At 41.0% G+C, this 18,694-nt stretch overlaps 1 protein-coding gene across 2 annotated transcripts in view; it reads right to left on the reverse strand.

The window, feature by feature from the left end:
* The window catches only part of LOC122671564 (anaphase-promoting complex subunit 1), a 141,386-nt gene that overhangs the window by 111,820 nt on the left and 10,872 nt on the right, over positions 1-18,694 (reverse strand). For both annotated transcript variants that reach the window (XM_043868871.1, XM_043868864.1), the window contains exon 3: positions 8,505-8,589. In XM_043868871.1, coding sequence (XP_043724806.1) covers positions 8,505-8,589 — 85 coding nt within the window. The remainder of the gene's footprint in view (positions 1-8,504; positions 8,590-18,694) is intronic.

An 18,694-nucleotide genomic window follows, 5' to 3' on the forward strand; every position in this document is an offset into this window, starting at 1 on the left:
GACATCCTCCGAAAAGAACTTGAAGACGAAGACACCTGTGTCGAGGAGGAAGATGTCCAGAGAACCATGCGCTTTCCATTGCTTAGAGAGAGAAGCCTTGACATTGTTGAACGCATAGTTCAAAATCTCGCGAAATTTCGATCGAGATTTCGGAAATTTTGGATTTTTCAACCTCCTCAAAACGAAATGCCACCTCGAATCAAAAAAATACAAAAATTCGATCGAAATTCTCGAAATTTCGAGATATCTCGAGATTTTTTCAAAATATTGCGAGATTTCGAGTTTCTCGAGAAATTGCTTTATATAAATGAACATGTTTCGTCAGTCTACCGAGACTTAGAAACAGCTCTGGTTTTGCACTTTTGCTTGGTTTTTTAAGGTTTTTGCTCATTTCTTCTCCATTCTTCCACTTCCCACTTGAATCCTTGCCGCATCTACGCCGGAATCACTTGGAGAACAAACTTCTTAGCACATCTGTGAAGCCTTTCCACTATTCCAGGTAAAACCATATTCTCAAAATTGATTTTTTTTAGGGAAATGCATGATCAACATGTTTGTTTGTGATGAAATAAATATATGTTACACACCGGAAGCCGATCTACAACTTCACGGTGTCGAACTTTTTTTTTTGTATATATATTATTTATTTATTTTTCTTCTTCAAAAATTGGATTTACTTACAACAAAAAATAATAAGGGTTATGTATATTGTATGGTGATGAATTAAATATATGTTAGACACCATTGGCCGATCTACGGCCTCATGGTGTCAAAAATATTTTTCTGCCAATAATTAATTATTTTAATTTTTGGAAATTATAAAAAATTCAAAAAAATTCAAAAAAATAGCAAAAAATAAGAAAAAATATGAGGTTTTTGTTTTAAAATTACTGAAAAATATCAAAATAAATTGTACATACTTCTTATGTGCTGCCCATTTACATATCTTTTCGATTTTGTTGTGCTAGGCCAATAATTACTTGAAAAATATTTTAAAAAATCATTTTTAAATATGAGAAAAATATGAGGGTTAGGGGAAAAATACAAAAATAGCTATAAGTAAATTCTACATGTTGTTTTATTGCTGCCCATTTGCATAAAATTTCGGTTTTGTTGTGCTAGGCCAATATTTATGTGAAAAATATTTAAAAAAATTGTTTTTAAATATGAGAAAAATATGAGGGTTATGGGAAAAATACTAAATAGTTATATACTTATATACTTGTGTTAGTGCTCTTAAATCTTAATTCTTAAACATTTAAACTAAAAGAATTGATGTGCTTCAGTGATTAATGAATTGTCTTTTATTCATGCAACAGTAAACTAGTCCGATTATGGCGAACCGTGGTAAACAACAGAGCCAGAGGCAAGAGGGGCAGAGGCAGCCGGCCCAGACCCAGGGGGAGGGGAGCACACCCAGGCGCATTAGGGGTGACATTGCATGGTTGCATGGCACTCCAATTGATGGGGATAAAAGAAAATCCTAATCCAACTATTGTCGCATGCAGTTTTTGGGAGGTGGTGTCACTAGACTCTAACAACATCTAGCTGGGAATTCTCCTGAAGTGGTCGCATGTCATATGGTCCCTGTGGAGGTATCTAGGGCTGTCATTGATTAAAAAATGGCGGGAGTAAGAGGAAGGCTCAGAGGGAGAAGGCAAGAGTAGATCTTGAGGAAGCAGTGAGGTGTACAACGGGAGGCCAATCAGGCCATCGTGATGATGATGATGTCTATGTTCCTGATGATATAGAGACTGAGCGAGAGGCTAGGGATTGGAGACGAGCACAGATGATGAGCAGAGCCAGTTATCATGAGGATCAGGAGAGACAGAGAGTAGGTGGTAGTGGAGGAGCAGGTACCTCTAGAGCTGGTGCTAGTGGTAGTGGAGGAGCAGGTACAAGTGGAGGAGGTGGGTTGCCTAATCCCTTTAGGAGATCACAAAGTACGAGGGCAGCTCCCCCTCTGCCTCCACCACCACGAGATGACCCAGCACTTCACCAAGCACCTGGTGTTTACAGAAAGAAAGGCAACAAACAACCAAAAATCAAGGGAGCATGGAAAAATCTGAAGGGGATGGTGAAGTAATCTATAGCTAAGTGGATGTTATACCATACCATCCCAGCAAACACAGCACAAGACCCCTTTTATCAGACTATGATAGATTCCATTGTTGAGTTGGCCAAGGGTATAAGGGGCCCACCCTATATGAGATTATGAATGTGTATTTGCCCCAGCAGAAGAGAGAGCTTGAAGACTACATCAATGAAATGAGGGGGTTGTCGGAGAACTATGGGGTGACCATAATGTGTGCTGGTTGGACTGGTCCTATAAGAAAGTCCATCATCAACTTTATGGTGTATTGTGATGGGAGGACAGTCTTTCTGAAGTCTGTTGATGCATCCAAGGAGAAAAAGGATGCAAAGTATATCTACAAATGCTGTAAGGAAGTGGTAGAAGATGTAGGAGTGGGGAACGTTGTCCAAATTGTAACGGACAACGGAAGCAACGACAAGAGTGCCGGTGAGAGGTTGATGCAAAACAATAAGTACCGGTTGTTTTGGACTCCATGTGCTGCCCATTGTATAGACCTCATGTTGAAGGACATGGGAAAGATCAAATTGGTACAACATGTTGTGAAAAAGGCAAGGCAAATGACCAACTTTGTCTACAACCATGGGTTTGCACTAAACCTCTTGAGGGAGAAGTGTGGGGGTGACTAAGTGAGGCCAGGCATAACTAGATTCGCCACCAACTACATTGCACTCAAGAGTATAGAGACCAAGAAGTCTGGACTGAGATCAATGTTTGCTTCTGAAGACTGGTTCAACTGCAATGGGTCCAATACCCATGGTGGTAGGGAAGCACAAGCTACAATTTCATCAAATGACTTTTGGTCTAAGTTGCATAAAGTGGTACAACTTCTGGACCCAGTGGTCAAGGTTTTGCATATAGTTGATTCTGCTCTTAAGCGACCAACCATGCCACATCTATATGATGCCATAAACTTGATGAATGAAGGTGTTTACAATGCAAATCCACGAGATAGCATACACTTTCTCAAAATTATCAAGGACCACTGGGAAAATCAACTTATGCATCCACTGCATAAGGCTGGTGAGTGTACACTCTTTGTTTTTTATGCAATTACATCTTTTAAAGTTAATTTGAAGGATATATTACTAACTAGTCAATATGTAATGTCAATTTCAACATATTATTTGAACCCCAAGTACAAATACAGTCATAGGCTTTGGTTGAATAATAGTCTTATTGACGCAATCAATGAAGTAGTTGCCAAGGTGGAGCCGAATAGTAAATTATAGGCGATATGCAACAATGAGGTGAGTCCTATAAGTTATAATTCATTTGGAATTACTCAATTCAATACTAAATAGTAATGAGTCATTACTAATTTTAAATATTTTCCAAATGATTATAGTTGAAGACTTTTAGGGATGCATTGGGAAGTTTTGGAACCGATGCTGCAGAGCAAGGCCGGGCATGCGGGGATGCCGGTACTCATTAGTCATTACTTCATTAGTCATTACTCAATTCAATATCTTATTCTTTTGAAATGAAGGTGACATGTTTCTTTTGTTGTAATGCAATGTGAATGGTGGGTGTTGATGGGGGCTCGGTAGACAATTTAAGAAAAATAGCAATCAAGGTTCTCTCCTGACATGTTCAAGATCTAGTCGTGAACGGAATGGAGTACATTTTCTCTCATCCACTCCAAGAGGAGAAATAGATTGGGTTCTGAACGTCTCTCTGACTTAGTGTATGTGCATTATAATTTGAGGTTGAAGATGCAACACATTAGCATGGGACAAGAGGGTATCAGGGTAAATATCGATCTCGCCGACATTTTCCAGGTGGAGTCAAATGATGAAGGTCCTATTGTTGATTGGGTGAGGGATAGAGGCGAGCCAGTGTTAGATCAGCCTAGAGGTAGACCTGACCCCATGATAGCTGAACACATAGAAGCTGATGTGGATGACTTCATGGCTGCAGAGGGTGAGGTACATACACGGGACGCGTCACCCATATCGTTCCAGCCTACTGGTGATGTTGATGAGGAGGATGAAGATTGGTCTATGTCATCTGGTGGAGATGATGGTGGTGGTGGTCCTGGTGGAGATGGTGATGATGGAGGTGATGATGAAGGTAATGATGGACGTGATGATGATGGTGATGGTGGTGAAGCATACGAGGGAACTCGAGTCCCGTTTGTGGTACAAGAGCAGCAAGAGACAATCCGTGCCCCCACACCAGCCACACGGCCCACATCGTCCACCTCGACCTACTCGAGAAAGCAGCGTGGCCAGTCCCGTCCTGGTGGTCGTGGTAGTGGTACTAGTAGGCAGGTTGAGCTATGGACATTGATGCCCTATCTGACTCTGTTGGTGGACTGAGTATTGGCGATAGAGACAGTAGATCGAGTGGGCATTTCCATGCCCCATCTTTTCATATAGACAGCAGTCCATCTCCAACACAATCAGAGCATAGTTCATCTTATTCACATCCATTTGGCGAAGGACATTCTGGGCAGTACCCTTGGGGGCAGCAGCCTCTGTCTTCTCCATCCATTCCCAGTTTTGAGTATGACTCCCACACACAGGGATATAGTGGATCATCTTTTGTGGATGACTTCTTTTCCTACCCTGGCTACCCAACCCACCAACCGCAGCCGTACAATCCGTATATGCTCCCAGAGCCGTCATATGACTCATATCATAGTGGATCAGTGGGTAGTACTTCTTCACAGTTTGGTGACCTATATCCTAGGATAGGTTACCTTCAACATGTTGATGATGCAGTTTACATGGCCACTGTGGATGACTACACTCGCTTCTTCTCCCAAACTATGACATGGCATGCATTTGTCCTACAGTCGGAGAGCAATACACGTCGGCTCCAGCGGACCATGAGTAGGGTTGATCCTGGACGGCGGAGTAGTTATTATTAGCAAATTTGTAAACATTTGAGATGAATGATGACTAGTTGACTACTTGACTTGTAGCCTTGTAGGGGACAATTGGGGATATTGACATATTGTGATTTGGAATGTTTGATATCATCTTCTTAAATCTTAACTCTTAAGTTGTTATTTGTTAACTTGTTATTGACTTGATGTCTTATGTACTTAATATTATGATTTATGACTTAACTTATGAGTCATTATGTTTCCAACTTAGTTCCAAGTCAATTTACTTGTTTAATGTACAATGTGTATGTGTAAATGTGTAATTAACTAAGTTATACATTAGGGTTCGACCGTACGTTGCCAATCAATGGTGCACATCCAAAACACCATTTTGGGTGACTATTTTTGCAATTTGAACATTTAAATGTGTTTATATAGCCTAAAATAGGGTTTCCATGAAGTTTCAGGCCTTAACTTGGCCTAAAACCCACCGAAATGACCTATCGAAACATACAAGAAAAAATACAATATTTCGACCGAAATATCCGAAATTCGAATATTTCAGATATTTCGGTCAGTCCGAAATACCGAAACGAAACAAGTTCTCAAACTATGAACGAGGGTCAAGAGCCTAGGAAGTGACCCAGGAGGCAAGATTTCCACTTGGAAGTTTTAGGCGATGGCAGGCTGCTTGGGCAGAGAGCGAAGGTTGATCTATTGTCTATGGAAGGTTTGACAAAGTGAAGGGAGTGACCCGAGCTCGAGGATGAGGAAGGTTTAGAGAGCAAAGAGGACCAGGATTTTGGTCCATGGGTGGTGGTAACAGTGGGGGGGGGGGGAGTGTTGGCAATGGAGGTAGGTAATGAGGGGGTAGTGAAAATGCTGGGGATGGAGGTTTCAGTGAAGGCGAGGGGGTTGGAGAAGGCAGTGGGTGGCGGAGTTGAAAGAGAAGGTAAGTTGGAGATGGTGGAGCTGATGGAAGTGGAGGTGGCGAAGGTGGAAGGAGGGATGGTGGTGGGCGGAGAAGGGGAGGGGCTCATCCTAGCTCTAGATTGAATATCTATTACTTATATCAAAGATGGAAAAACACAATTCATTACATTGTGTTGGCCAATTTCTTATCCCATCTTTGGCAAATTTAGTTCTCACAAAATCCCATTGGTTTTGTGGCTGGATTCTTTGACAAACCTATTTGAGAGAATGAGGAAGTGGATGGAAAAAACTCTATTCCCAAGGCCACCACTTTCTCAACCAACCAAACAGCAAGAAAGTGTGAGAAAGAGATCAAAAGACTCAAAACACAGTTGTCAGGACATCTAGGCGACCCAAGGCGTTCGAGGGGGCATGGACATGAGGTGACAACAAGGCGCCTAGGCACCCACCTAGGTGAAGGCATCGTCTAGGCGACACCTTGACAACCCTGGGTCAAAAAGTGAACTTTTCACTCTCCCGCCTTTCTAGACAACCAAACACAGCCTAAGTGTTAGATGCAGCAGCAGTTCAATGGCTTGATAAATATGACCTGAGATGAGACCCATCACTGTCAAGCCCATGATGTCCAGCCAAAGGGAACAGCCTTGTAGTTCAATACTTCAATTTTGGTACCTCTTAAGTAGTCATATTAGTTTATTCTTCCTTTTTAATTGGGGGGATTGTGTAATTTCAGTTCTATTTAAAAATTACCCAGTTGCTCTAAAAAGGTCTTTATTTGTTCAGAAAGAGTTTAAAAAGTTCTAACGTCATTTTTTTTTCTTTTGGAATCAGCAACAATAAAAGATTGTATTATTAATTAAACACATTCCCCCAAAACCTAAAAAGGTATACAAAAAATGTGACTAGCGGTGTTTGGTGTTCCTCTTAAGGTGCTCCTATTTTTATCACATTGGGGTAATATTTAAATGAGTAATTACCAACAGTATGTGACTTCTGTGGTTTTTCCCCTCCATCAAATCCCTTTTCTTTCTGCCTGGGACACTTCTTCTCTTGCTTCTGATATTCTCTTCTCTGTTCTTTGAGTATTCTCAAATCTCCCTTATTGTCTTCTTATTTCTTATTTTCTTTCTTGTGTCTGGCTTCATCTTTCTATTTCAGATCTTTCTCTCTTTTGGTCTGCATTCTAGATCTGTTATGCATGTTCAGCAAGTACCAATATCTAATCCAGCCAGCAGATCAAAACTGCTCTTTCTTTTTCTGTTTATTGGTCAGGATATTTAGATTCTTCCTCTCATCAATATTAGTTCTGCACAACTTCTCTTCTGCAACTAGAAGCCTTTTCTATGGTTCTGTTGTATTATTCTAATTAACCTGCTTATATCAACCTCTAACCCAGAACTCCAGAAGAGCATAAAGGATTTATTCTCTTCTATAATAGTGATTCTTTCCAGCCGTCGTAATGTTAACAGAAACAGATTCTGTGTTCTATGCTGATAGAATCAATAGCCATACAAATTCTGTTTTCATCTCTTTACTAGGAATTCTAATTACACTTCAAATTCTGTTTCTTAATCTACTGGTCTTTTCGTGATCCTTAATTTCTGACTTCTAAGTTTTATTGTTACTGTGACATGCTATTCTTATTGTTAAGAGATGTTAGTGTCGGCAGGAGTGTTTTTGTAGTTTGTACTAGTATTTTATAGTCCTGTCCTTATGTGGAAGTTACACATAAGTTATAGACAACAGTTATGGACTTGTCCTTATTTGTAATTTGGTGTTTTATTATCAATATGAAATCACTCGCTACCCACGGTTTGAGGAATTCTGTCTTCTTTGATCTTCACCTTCTTCTCTCTCTTTCTTCATGAACAGATACTGATATCAAGTTCCAATACTGTCGCACACTCGCACTTATCACAATAGAATTTCGCTGTCATAATTTGATGGGGATTCTAGATTCCTGACTGCATTGGGAATTTACTTTCCTACTTGAACAAGGAAACCAAAACAGTTGTCCTCAATTAGTCTACTAGAATGACTAGGATTCCTATCCAAGAGAACTACTTGGGGCAACATTCTTAGTTCTAGTTTAACTAGAACTTTAACCTTCGGGACCTGTACCAGGGTTCAATGTGTTACTATTGTGCAGTAATCATGCTTCACTTTATTAAGGTCATTTTGGTCACTACGCCATATTTCTAACATAAAAGGGACAGGGAGAGAAGATGGTATCTCATCTTGCTCCTTCCAACACCCTCTCTCTCATATATGTTGAAGGATATGTGATATGCTTAACCATTTTCAAATTTCACCATACACCTCCCCATGGATCGGCATTTTCCCTTTTATTTTCAGTCATTCATTATTTTCACCCATTTTCAAAATTCTTTATGGATTTATTCTACCAAGAGCCAACTCTGCCAGGACAGGAGCTTAATATTCGAGCAGGGGACCCTGGGTCTTACAAACTTTGGGCACTTCCTGACCTGCCTCATGGAAGATATTTATGCAATACAGGAAGCCCTACCCTAAAGGTGACATGGCAAACACATGGTGTCCTCTGAGTCCCAAAATTAACTGCAACATGAAAGATTCCTGGTCACCAAGAGAGAGATGGAAAGAGGGAGAATGGGCAGGGACACTTACCTGATGTATTGTAGATTGTCAAAGTATCAATTTGTAAAACACAAAGAAAGGCTTCTGATACAGCACCCAGACGACACCAGCAGACCTAGAATACAGATTCATCAGAACAATCCAGTATCAGAAGAAGATCTGAATTTTAATGGAATAATAGATCACGAATTGAAAAGGGGAAAACAGGGGGGAAAAAAACTATAATTGAAAATGTAGCTGGGCATAAATAACACAGAAATATGGAAATCTTCTATTTCAGATAACAATAATGATTAATGGTTTTTAATTTTCAGGAAAAATTAATCCAACGCCATAGGGAAATTTTAACAGAAAGCCTATAAGGCCTTCCACAAGAAAAATGTATCAGGTTGATGGTTAGGATTGCGAAGGCTTTCAGCCTTTCAGTATCTAAAATTGGTTTGAAATCTTTGGAAGATAGAGCTCCCCTCCCTTCACCTAGCGTGGAGTGTGCCATCAGGTGCAGCCCTTCCCTTAGCGGCACCCGGGGGTGAAAGTCGTAAGCCCCGGCCTAAAGCAGCATATCACTCCTCCTCCCACGCTCTTCAAACCACCTACCCTACACAATCCAATGGGCAAATGGGCCTGCTGCAGGTGCTAAAGCCACTTCACTCATCGTCTAAACCTGTAGAATAACCCTTCAAAACTAGGCCAATCAGGCAGTAACCAAGTCTCTATGAATTGGTGATGCAGATTCATCACCAAAATAGACCTGTTTTATTAGGAATAAGTCTTAGGGTTGGGTTCTATACATGCTGGGCTTTTGATCCCATGAGTTTTCTATGTAATAGGTCATTTTTATGGACCTAAAATATGGGCACTTAGGTTGCATACAGAATTCCTTACATAGCTTTATTTTTATGTAATTTGTGAACATGTGATCACTTAAGTGATCAGGTGACTTAGTGTTAAGATAGGCTACTTTACCCGATCGGGGTAATTTACTCCTTTAGTTTTATTAGTTTTATCTTTTAGCTTTATTACTTTTTCTGTATTTTTTCCCCCTTAGCCGATCTCTATTTGGGATTCCTAGTTGGAATGGGAATTCCTAATAGGAATAGGCAAGGGGGGCATTCCTACTTTCATTATGAGTAGTTGTAATTCTGGTTATTATAAATAAAGGGGCTGGGTGATCGATTTTGATCATTCAAGCATTCAAACACAGGGCTGTTTACATGGTATCAGAGCCACCTCTGATCTGAAGAGCAGCCCCCTCGATTTTTTTGGTTTTTCTTCTCTCTCTCTCTCTCGGCTTCTGGTTTCCTTCTTCTCCACCACTCTCGGACTCTCTATCTTATTCAGGGCAGCAACTTTGAGGTGATCCAATGAAGATTTAGCTCCTGCCCTCAATGACACCTCACTGAAGATCATTCAAACCTGGGTGCAATCAGAATCTGCCGCAGGTTTCCTCCAAACCTTGGAGATCGAGCTGCTGCCTTTTCAAGCTGGATTTCTGTGTTATTTTTGGAGATTGACCCCTGCCCTTATTGATCTACACCCTACCTACTTTCTGATTGCAGCTTTGAATCCAAACAACATCAGATTCAAACCTGCGATTCCTTTGCTTTCAGCTATTCCTAAATTTTTTAAAATTTAGGGTTTCTTATTTCATCATCAGAAGTTGCTGTTATTTTTAAGGCTTATTCCCCACCACCTGCAGGGCATTCGATCCTAGTTTGAGCCACTTCTGAGGGTTAAATCTGTGGGAATTTAAAAACCGTGCACTTACATGATGTCTGACATCACTACAGCTGACTCTGATGGATCTTCTCGACCAGAGTATCTTCCTTTTGCTTCTCCCACCAAACTAGATGGGACAAATTATATAATGTGGTCAAGATCCACTTACCTTACTATTGCTGGCCGTGGCTACACAAGACACCTTACAGGCACTACTCCCATCCATACTGAAGAAGGAGCTACTCTGACTAAATGGTTATCTACTGACTCCATGGTTATGTCATATCTTATTCATTCTTTGCATCCTTCAATTGCACCGGGCTACCTTCTCCTAGACACTGCTGCCCAGATATGGAAGGCTGCCAAGGACACCTATTCACAGGTAGGGAATGATGCTCAGGTATATGAATTAAGGAAAAAAATCCATGACACCAACCAGAATGATTTATCCATCCCTCAATACTATGCTGAACTCCGCAAGTGCTGGTAAGAAATTGATCATTACTCTGATTATCAGCCCACTAATGCCACTGACATTGCTGCCTACAGAAAGCATGTCGATAAAATTAGGGTTTATGATTTTTTGGCTGGCCTTAATGTGGAATACGACCCAATATGGGTTCAGATTCTAGGCAAGGATCCTTTCCCTACTCTGGAACAATCCTATGCTTTGGTTAATAGTGAAGATCGCCGAAGAACTACTATGCTTAACACCACACTTCTTGATCGATCAGCCTTGCATACTAGGGTTGGTTCTACTCCTTCGGTTGCTGATACTTCTAAATCTGAGAAACCAGCAGTTAAATGTGAGCATCGTGGCAAATTATGGCACACTAAGGCCACCTGTTGGAAGATACATGGTAAACCAGCCGACTTCGATGCTAAACGTGCTGCTCGAAAATCGAAAAACAAAGCTAATCATACTGAGGCTATCACTCCTGCTTCTCCTACTGACACTGGACTGTCCAAGGATGAACTTCAGGCTTTCCGTCGTATGTTACAGGCTTCTGCTGCTTTTACTACATCAACACCTGTCAGTTCTTCCACGCCTCCAGGTTCACATTTAGCCCACTCAGGTATTTCTTTTGCTGGTCATTGTGCATCGGTAGTCTCCTCTCCCTGGATCGTAGACTCCGGTGCCACTGATCATATGACTAGATCCTCTAGCCTCTTTACTCGTTACTCTCCTACATCTGGTAAAGATAAAGTAAGGGTGGCTGATGGCTCTCTCTCTTCTATCTCTGGGAAGGGCTCTATCAGTTGCACTCCTTCCTTACCTTTATCCTTTGTTTTACATATTCCTAAATTTACCACTAATCTTCTTTCCATCAGTAGTCTTACCCGTGATTTAAATTGCAAACTAACTTTTTTTCCTTCCCATTGTGTGTTTCAAGATTTGGCACCGGGGGCGACGATTGGATGTGGTAAGATGCATGGTGGATTGTACCTGCTTGATAATCGGAATCCTACTTCACCACCACCTTTGGCTTCTCCCATCCATCAAAGCGCGTTAGTTTCTTCTGAACTTCAACAATGGCATAACAGACTAGGTCACCCCCCTTTAGGAACATTATCCCTTTTATTTCCAGCATTAGCTAAAGAATGTCATAGAAACGATTTTTTTTGTGAAGCCTGTGTTTTGGCTAAACAACATCGTTCTACTTATTCCATTTCTAATAAAAGAAGTTCTTCTCCTCTTAATCTTATTCATTCTGATGTTTGGGGTCCTAGCCAGAAACCATCTCTCAAAGGCCATCGTTGGTTTGTTTCTTTTATGGATTGTTATTCTAGGAGTACGTGGGTCTATTTAATGCACAACAAAAGTGAAGTTGTTTCTTGTTTTCAAAATTTTCATAAGATGATTCAAACCCAATACAATGCCACACTCAAGATATTGCAGAGTGACAATGGTAAAGAGTACATGGATGGTTAGTTCCAACACTACCTTGCTGCCCATGGTATACTCCATCAAACCAGTTGTGTCGATACCCCAGCTCAAAATGGTGTGGCTGAAAGGAAAAACCGCCACCTCCTTGAGGTGACTCGGGCTCTTATGTTTGCCCATTCTGTCCCTTCCCAATATTGGGGAGATGCTGTCCTAACTGCTACCTATCTCATCAATAGGCTCCCTACCCGAGTCCTTGACTCTGACACCCCTGCTTCTTTACTGCAGGGTTATTCCTCCTTTGTCGTCCCACCTAAAGTTTTTCGTTGTGTCTGTTATGTTCGGGGTACCCGCTCTCCTGGCAAGCTCGAACCCCGTGGGGTCCGTTGTATTTTCTTGGGATATTCTCCATCCCAAAAGGGATATAAGTGTTACCATCCTCCTACATGTCGTACCTTCACCAGTATGGATGTTGTCTTTCATGAAACTCTCTCCTATTATCAATCCACACCTCTTCAGGGGGAGTCTTTCAGTGAAGATGTGATGGTTGACCTTCCGGTACAGACCCAGACCCGGGTCCAACCACCTATTGATCCTACCCCTCAACCGACTGTTGCTTCCACCCCTCTTCCCTCTGCTGGTGCACAACAGGATTTTCCCTAAGGGAAGAACTTAGACGATGCCTCTGCTAGTCCCCCACAGGACTTTCCCCAGGGGGAGAACTTAGACAATGCTGAAAATCCTATTGGTGACAATTCCCTTCAGGGGGAGATGACTCCAGACCATTAAGGAATTTCAGAAGAAAATTAACGACTCTAATCTCAAAACCTATCACAAGGGACATTCCAAATACAAGCAGCTCCCATCCACTGCAGCACCAACACCACCATAGTTGTCATCCCTGGAACCAGATCAATCTCCAGGTAACATATCTTCTCCTTCTTCTCCTGATTTACCTATTGCTCATCGTAAAGGTATTTAGGCTTGTACCCAACATCCCATTTCTCATGTAGTCTCTTATGACTCCCTTTCTCCATCCTTTCGTACATTTGTCTCTTCTCTTTCTTTTGTTCGTATTCCCCAAAATTGGCAGGAAGCTTTTACAGATGGAAAGTGGAAAGCAGCAATGATGGAAGAAATGCAAGCCTTAAAAAAGAATGATACATGGGAACTTGTGGTTCTTCCTCCAGGAAAGAAACCAGTAGGATATAAGTGGGTGTTTGTGGTGAAACAAAAGGTAGATGGCACTGTGGATCGATACAAAGCATGTTGGTTGCAAAGGGATTTACTCAGACTTATGGGATCGATTATCAGGAGACTTTTGCACTAGTTGCGAAACTAAACACCGTCAGAGTACTACTTTCTTATGTAGTGAATCTGGGTTGGGAATTACAACAATTAGATGTGAAGAATGCCTTCCTCCATGGAGAACTTGACGAGGAAGTGTATATGGACATTCCACCAAGTTTCTCTTGTGATAAAACCAGCGGAAAAGTTTGTAAATTGAAGCATGCTTTATATGGGCTGAAACAGTCCCCACGTGCTTGGTTTGGAGGATTTCACAAGGCAATGGTCTCTGCAGGTTATAAGCAGAGCAATGCTGATCATACCCTGTTTATCAAGCAAAATGATGAAAAGGTAACCATCCTAATAGTTTATGTGGATGATATTCTGGTGACCGAGAATGACAATCATGAAATTACCCAGTTGAAGACTTACCTTAGGCAAGAATTTGAAATAAAGGATCTGGGAAAACTAAAGTACTTTCTAGGGATAGAAGTTGTTTGGTCTTCTAAAGGCATCTTTCTTTCTCAAAGGAAGTACATCCTAGATTTATTGACTGAGACTGGGATGCTAGGGTGTCATCCTTCTAATACACCTATGGATGCTACTACCAGACTTCAAGAAAAGGAGGGAACACCGGTCGACAAAGGTCGCTATCAAAGATTGGTTGGTAGGCTCATCTATCTGTCTCATACAAGACCTGACATAGCAGTATCTGTAAGTATGGTCAGTCAGTTCATGCATGATCCGCATTCCTCTCACATGGATGATGTTATCCGGATCCTTCGGTATTTAAAGTCAGCACCGGGAAAAGGAATTCTTTTGTCTCCGAATGGTCATCTTTGTGTCGAAGCATATACTGATGCAAATTGGGCTGGTTCCTCTGATAGAAAGTCCATTTCTGGCTATTGCTCATTTGTTGGTGGCAACCTTGCTACATGGCATGGTAAAAAGCAGAACGTAGTGGCAAGGTCTAGCGCTGAAGCTGAGTTTCGTGCTATGGCACAAGGTATTTGTGAGATGTTATGGCTCAAAGGTTTATTACAAGATATTGGTACTCCTGTTCATCTTCCCATGATGTTATATTGTGACAACAAGGCTGCTATTAGCATTGCTCACAACCCTGTTCAGCATGATCGTACCAAGCATGTGGAGGTTGACAGGCATTTTATTAAAGAGAAGTTGGAAGGAGGGCTAGTGTGTGTTCCTTTTGTGCAATCTGCTGACCAGCTTGCTGATGTGTTCACTAAAGGCTTACGTGGGAAGGTTTTTCATCATATTCTTGTCAAGTTGGGCATGGTTGATATTTATGCTCCAACTTGAGGGGGAGTCTTAAGATAGGCTACTTTACCGAATAGGGGTAATTTAGTCCTTTAGTTTTATTAGTTTTATTTCTTTTTCTGTATTTTTTCCCCCTTAGCCGATCTCTATTTGGGATTCCTAGTTGGAATGGGAATTCCTAATAAGAATAGGCAAGGGGGGCATTCCTACTTTCATTATGAGTAGTTGTAATTCTGGTTATTATAAATAAAGGGGTTGGGTGATCGATTTTGCTCATTCAAGCATTCAAACACAGGGCTGTTTACACTTAGTTAAGTGGTCATGTGACTATTTAAGTTGGGCTGGATTAAGACTCTATAAGTCCAACCATGTTCTGAGTCTATTTCCTTTGTTATTTCACTTTCCTAGTCAGTTTAGATTACCTAATAGGTTAAAGATTGAGTTAGGCCTTTCCTTTTTAGTGTAGGAGTCTATTTTTGAGTCTTTCATAAAGGTTGTAAGGGGGGCAAGTATTGAACACGAATTTTGATGTTAATGAAAAGCTACTTGCTGCTCTTCTTCTCCATTGAAGATTTTAGTCTTGTATTTTATCAAAGCTGGTGGGATCGGTGTTTGATCCGACAAACACCTTGCGGTGGGAAGCCCGGGTGGTTCGTTGGTGGGATTGGTGTTTGATCCAATCGACACCTTGTGGTGTGAAGCCCGGGTGGTTCATTCGAGCTCTCTTTGTTAAAGTTTTGGTTTTTTCTTCAAGGATCTTCATTCAAACAAGCAGTTGTCCAAGTACTTCTTCAAAAAGAGTAAGTTTGAATCATCCCAAACCCTGACAAATCTTCTTCTAATCCTCTCACAGCCCAAACCCTAAGATTTCCCTTTTTGTTTTCAATTTTCCAAATACCTAAAGTCTGCCCAGACCAAGCCAGCCAACCAAATCACACCAAACTTTGATCAAATTCTCCTCTCATACTAGGGAAAACTTGACCCAAGTTGCTCCCTTATCTGACCATCCTAAACCCTAAAAATCCATCTTTTCCGATTTTCAGAAAACCGAAACCCTAAATCTAACCTGCTCCCAATTCTAGTTTACATACCTAACACCATTAAAACTTAACGAGACCTTCACTAGTAGACTACCCTACATCAACTTGACCTAACCCTACTATCAAACCCTAGGTACCATCAAACCCTAATTTCACCAAAATCACCTATTTTGACCTAACCAAACTACATGTTCAGTTCAAATCCTGGTTATGGGCTCCTAGTTTGATTATTCAAATCTAGGACTACATTCATTGGTAGTTCAAGTTTTGGCTAACAGATTAAAGGAAGTGATAGGGGTTGTTATTGGGTCATATAAGGGAACTTTTATCAATGAGAGATATATCTTGGACAGTGTGTTGATTACTTGTGAGAACTTTGATTCAATTATGAGGGGTAAAACAGGTGCATTGATATGTAAAATAGGCCTTAAAAGGCATATGACCACATCAGACATGGTTTTCTATTAGAGACATTGAGACTGATGAGTTTCAGAATCAAGTGGAGGACAGGGGTGTGAATCTCAACTGTGTCTTTTTCCACTTTGATGAATGAGAGTCCCTAGAAGTATTTTCAGTGTTAGAGTGCTGGTACTTATAGAAGGGTGAACGTAAATGAAAGTGGCACTCGGATATCCCATCTGCAATATGCAGTTAAGACTGCCTTTGTATTCGGGCTTGAGGTGGTTCAAGTCCAAAATTTAGGGGTTACTTTAAGATGCTTTCAAGCTACATCAGGACTGATAGGTAATCTAACAAAAAGTGTGTTGATTGGGATGGGGAATGCGCAGGAGGGGTGTTAGTAGAAGTGGTAATGAAGGAAAGTGCGAACAAGCTTTGGTGTTCAAGGTCAGATACCTCACAATTATTTAGGTATCCCATTAGGGGCTCTTCCTAGATTTACAGTTGTATGGGATCCAATATTGGAGAAGGGGGGAGGGGGAAACTCACAGGTTGCAAAAGGAGATCCTTAACAATAGGTGTACGGGTGGCTATCATTCGAAGAGCTTCTTCCAGTGATCCACATTATATGGCGTCCCTACAGCTGGCACCAATTTCTGAGACACATTACGTAGATTTTCAATGTGATGGATTGAGTTCAGGGGATGAAAATTGAAAAGAACAAGTATCTTCTGGTCAGGAGGATGGTGATGCAGATTCATCACCGAAATGGGCTTATTTCTTTAGAAATAAGTCTAGGGTTGGGTTATATGTATGTTGGGCCTTTGATCCCATGGGTTTTCTATGTAATAGGCCACTTTATGGGCCTAAAATATGGGTAATTAGGTTGCATACGGGATTAGCTGTTTTAATTCCTTAGTTTTGACTTTTATGTAATTAGTGGTCATGTGATGTAAGTTGGGCTGGATTAGGATTCTATAAGTCCAGCCAGGTTTTGAGTCTATTTCTTTTAGTATTTTAGTTTTCTAGTCAGTTTAAGTTACCTAATAGGTTAAGGATTGGGTTAGGCCTTTCCTTTTTAGAGTAGAAGTCTATTTTTGAATCTTTTATATAAGGTTGTAAGGGGCCAAAGCCTTGAACACGAAGTTGATTAATGAAAAAAGCTTTTGCTTGTTGGCTGCCATTGTTGCTGCTCCTGTGCTCCTTGTGAGTGTGCATCCTTGTGGTTCTATCAAGGTGGAAAGGGATTAGTGGAATCCGATCGACTCCTTGCGTCGTGACGGCCGGGAGGATCCCAATTCGAAGGTGGTTCTATCCTTCACTTCTGTCCAAGCTGCTGCTAGTGGATTTCTGCTGCAACTTGTTCATTAATTTCTTCTTCTAATCCTCTACTCCCTTCCCCAATTGATCCCCCTTTATTTTTGCTTGAATTCCATTAAACCCTAATTCCATTAAACTCTAGATCTTGCTGCTCAGCCATATTTGTCCATCAAAACCCTAATCCCCTCATCCTTCATTAATTTCCCCAAAACCCATAGTCGATCCTGACTTACTGCCCAGTTTTACAGAATTTTCAAAACACTTAAAACTATATAATACCTACATTATTAGAGTCCCATAAACCTGCCTAGCCATACCCCCTAAGTCCCCCTTCCATTATCCTAACCTAAGCCCTAGATTTGACCTAAAACTGCAATTCTGTCCTACTGAAACTGCAGAACCAACAGCCCTTTAGTTCCTTGTTATTGGTCCTGGTTTAATTGGCTTCTAGGTGGGCTTTACCCTATCTAGAACTACATTAGATGGTGGTGCTGTAGGGCATAGGCCAAAGAAACATAGTGGTCTGGGTTTCATATTACTCCAAAATGAATCCAGCTTCATTAGGCAAATGACTGTAGAGATTCAGTCTGGAAGTTAAAGCCCCACAGAGAAAGGTGCTTTTAGCAACATATGGTGTTTCCAAATAAAACTGGGATTCAAGAAGAGTTATAGGAGCCCACGGGTGGCAGATGGAAGATTAAGGTCTTGTGGTGGCTGAGTTAGGGATCAGAGTTGCAGGCTCATTTATACGTTTAAAGCTTTCATGAGGAAGAGAGTAAGAAAGTACAGGCTGGTGGTCTGGGGGGTTGCTTTACAGGTGCTTCATCTTATAGCTTACTTACCAAGGAGGTTGATGAGAAGTAGAGGAGATTATTGGAAGTTAGTAGGGTATGGATGACAAAGGCCCTCCAACTCCAAGAGTAGTCACTTTTGCATGGTTTGCTGGTCCTCAATAAGGTACTGACTCAATATAACTTGCAGCATAAAGGGTAGGTATAGAAAATAAGTGCTATATCTGTTGGTGCCAAGAGAATTGCAGCTTACCATTTTCTGTACTGTAATTTGGACAATAAAGTATGGATATACTTCAAAATGATGATACGCTATTTAGACAGTGGCCTAAAGAGTCCCATTGGAGAATAAGTGAAGTGAAGTAAGACAACCTAAAGTTTCCTATTTCTAGGGTTGAACTACAAGGAAAAGATGCAGAAAGTGTTAGGATCAATAAGGGTTTAAAGACGAAGAAGAGATCAAGGAATACAAAAGGATACTGTTAAGGGACTACAAACAGT

The sequence above is a fragment of the Telopea speciosissima genome, chromosome 1 (assembly GCF_018873765.1).
Source record: "Telopea speciosissima isolate NSW1024214 ecotype Mountain lineage chromosome 1, Tspe_v1, whole genome shotgun sequence".
NCBI classification, from domain to species: Eukaryota; Viridiplantae; Streptophyta; class Magnoliopsida; order Proteales; family Proteaceae; genus Telopea; species Telopea speciosissima.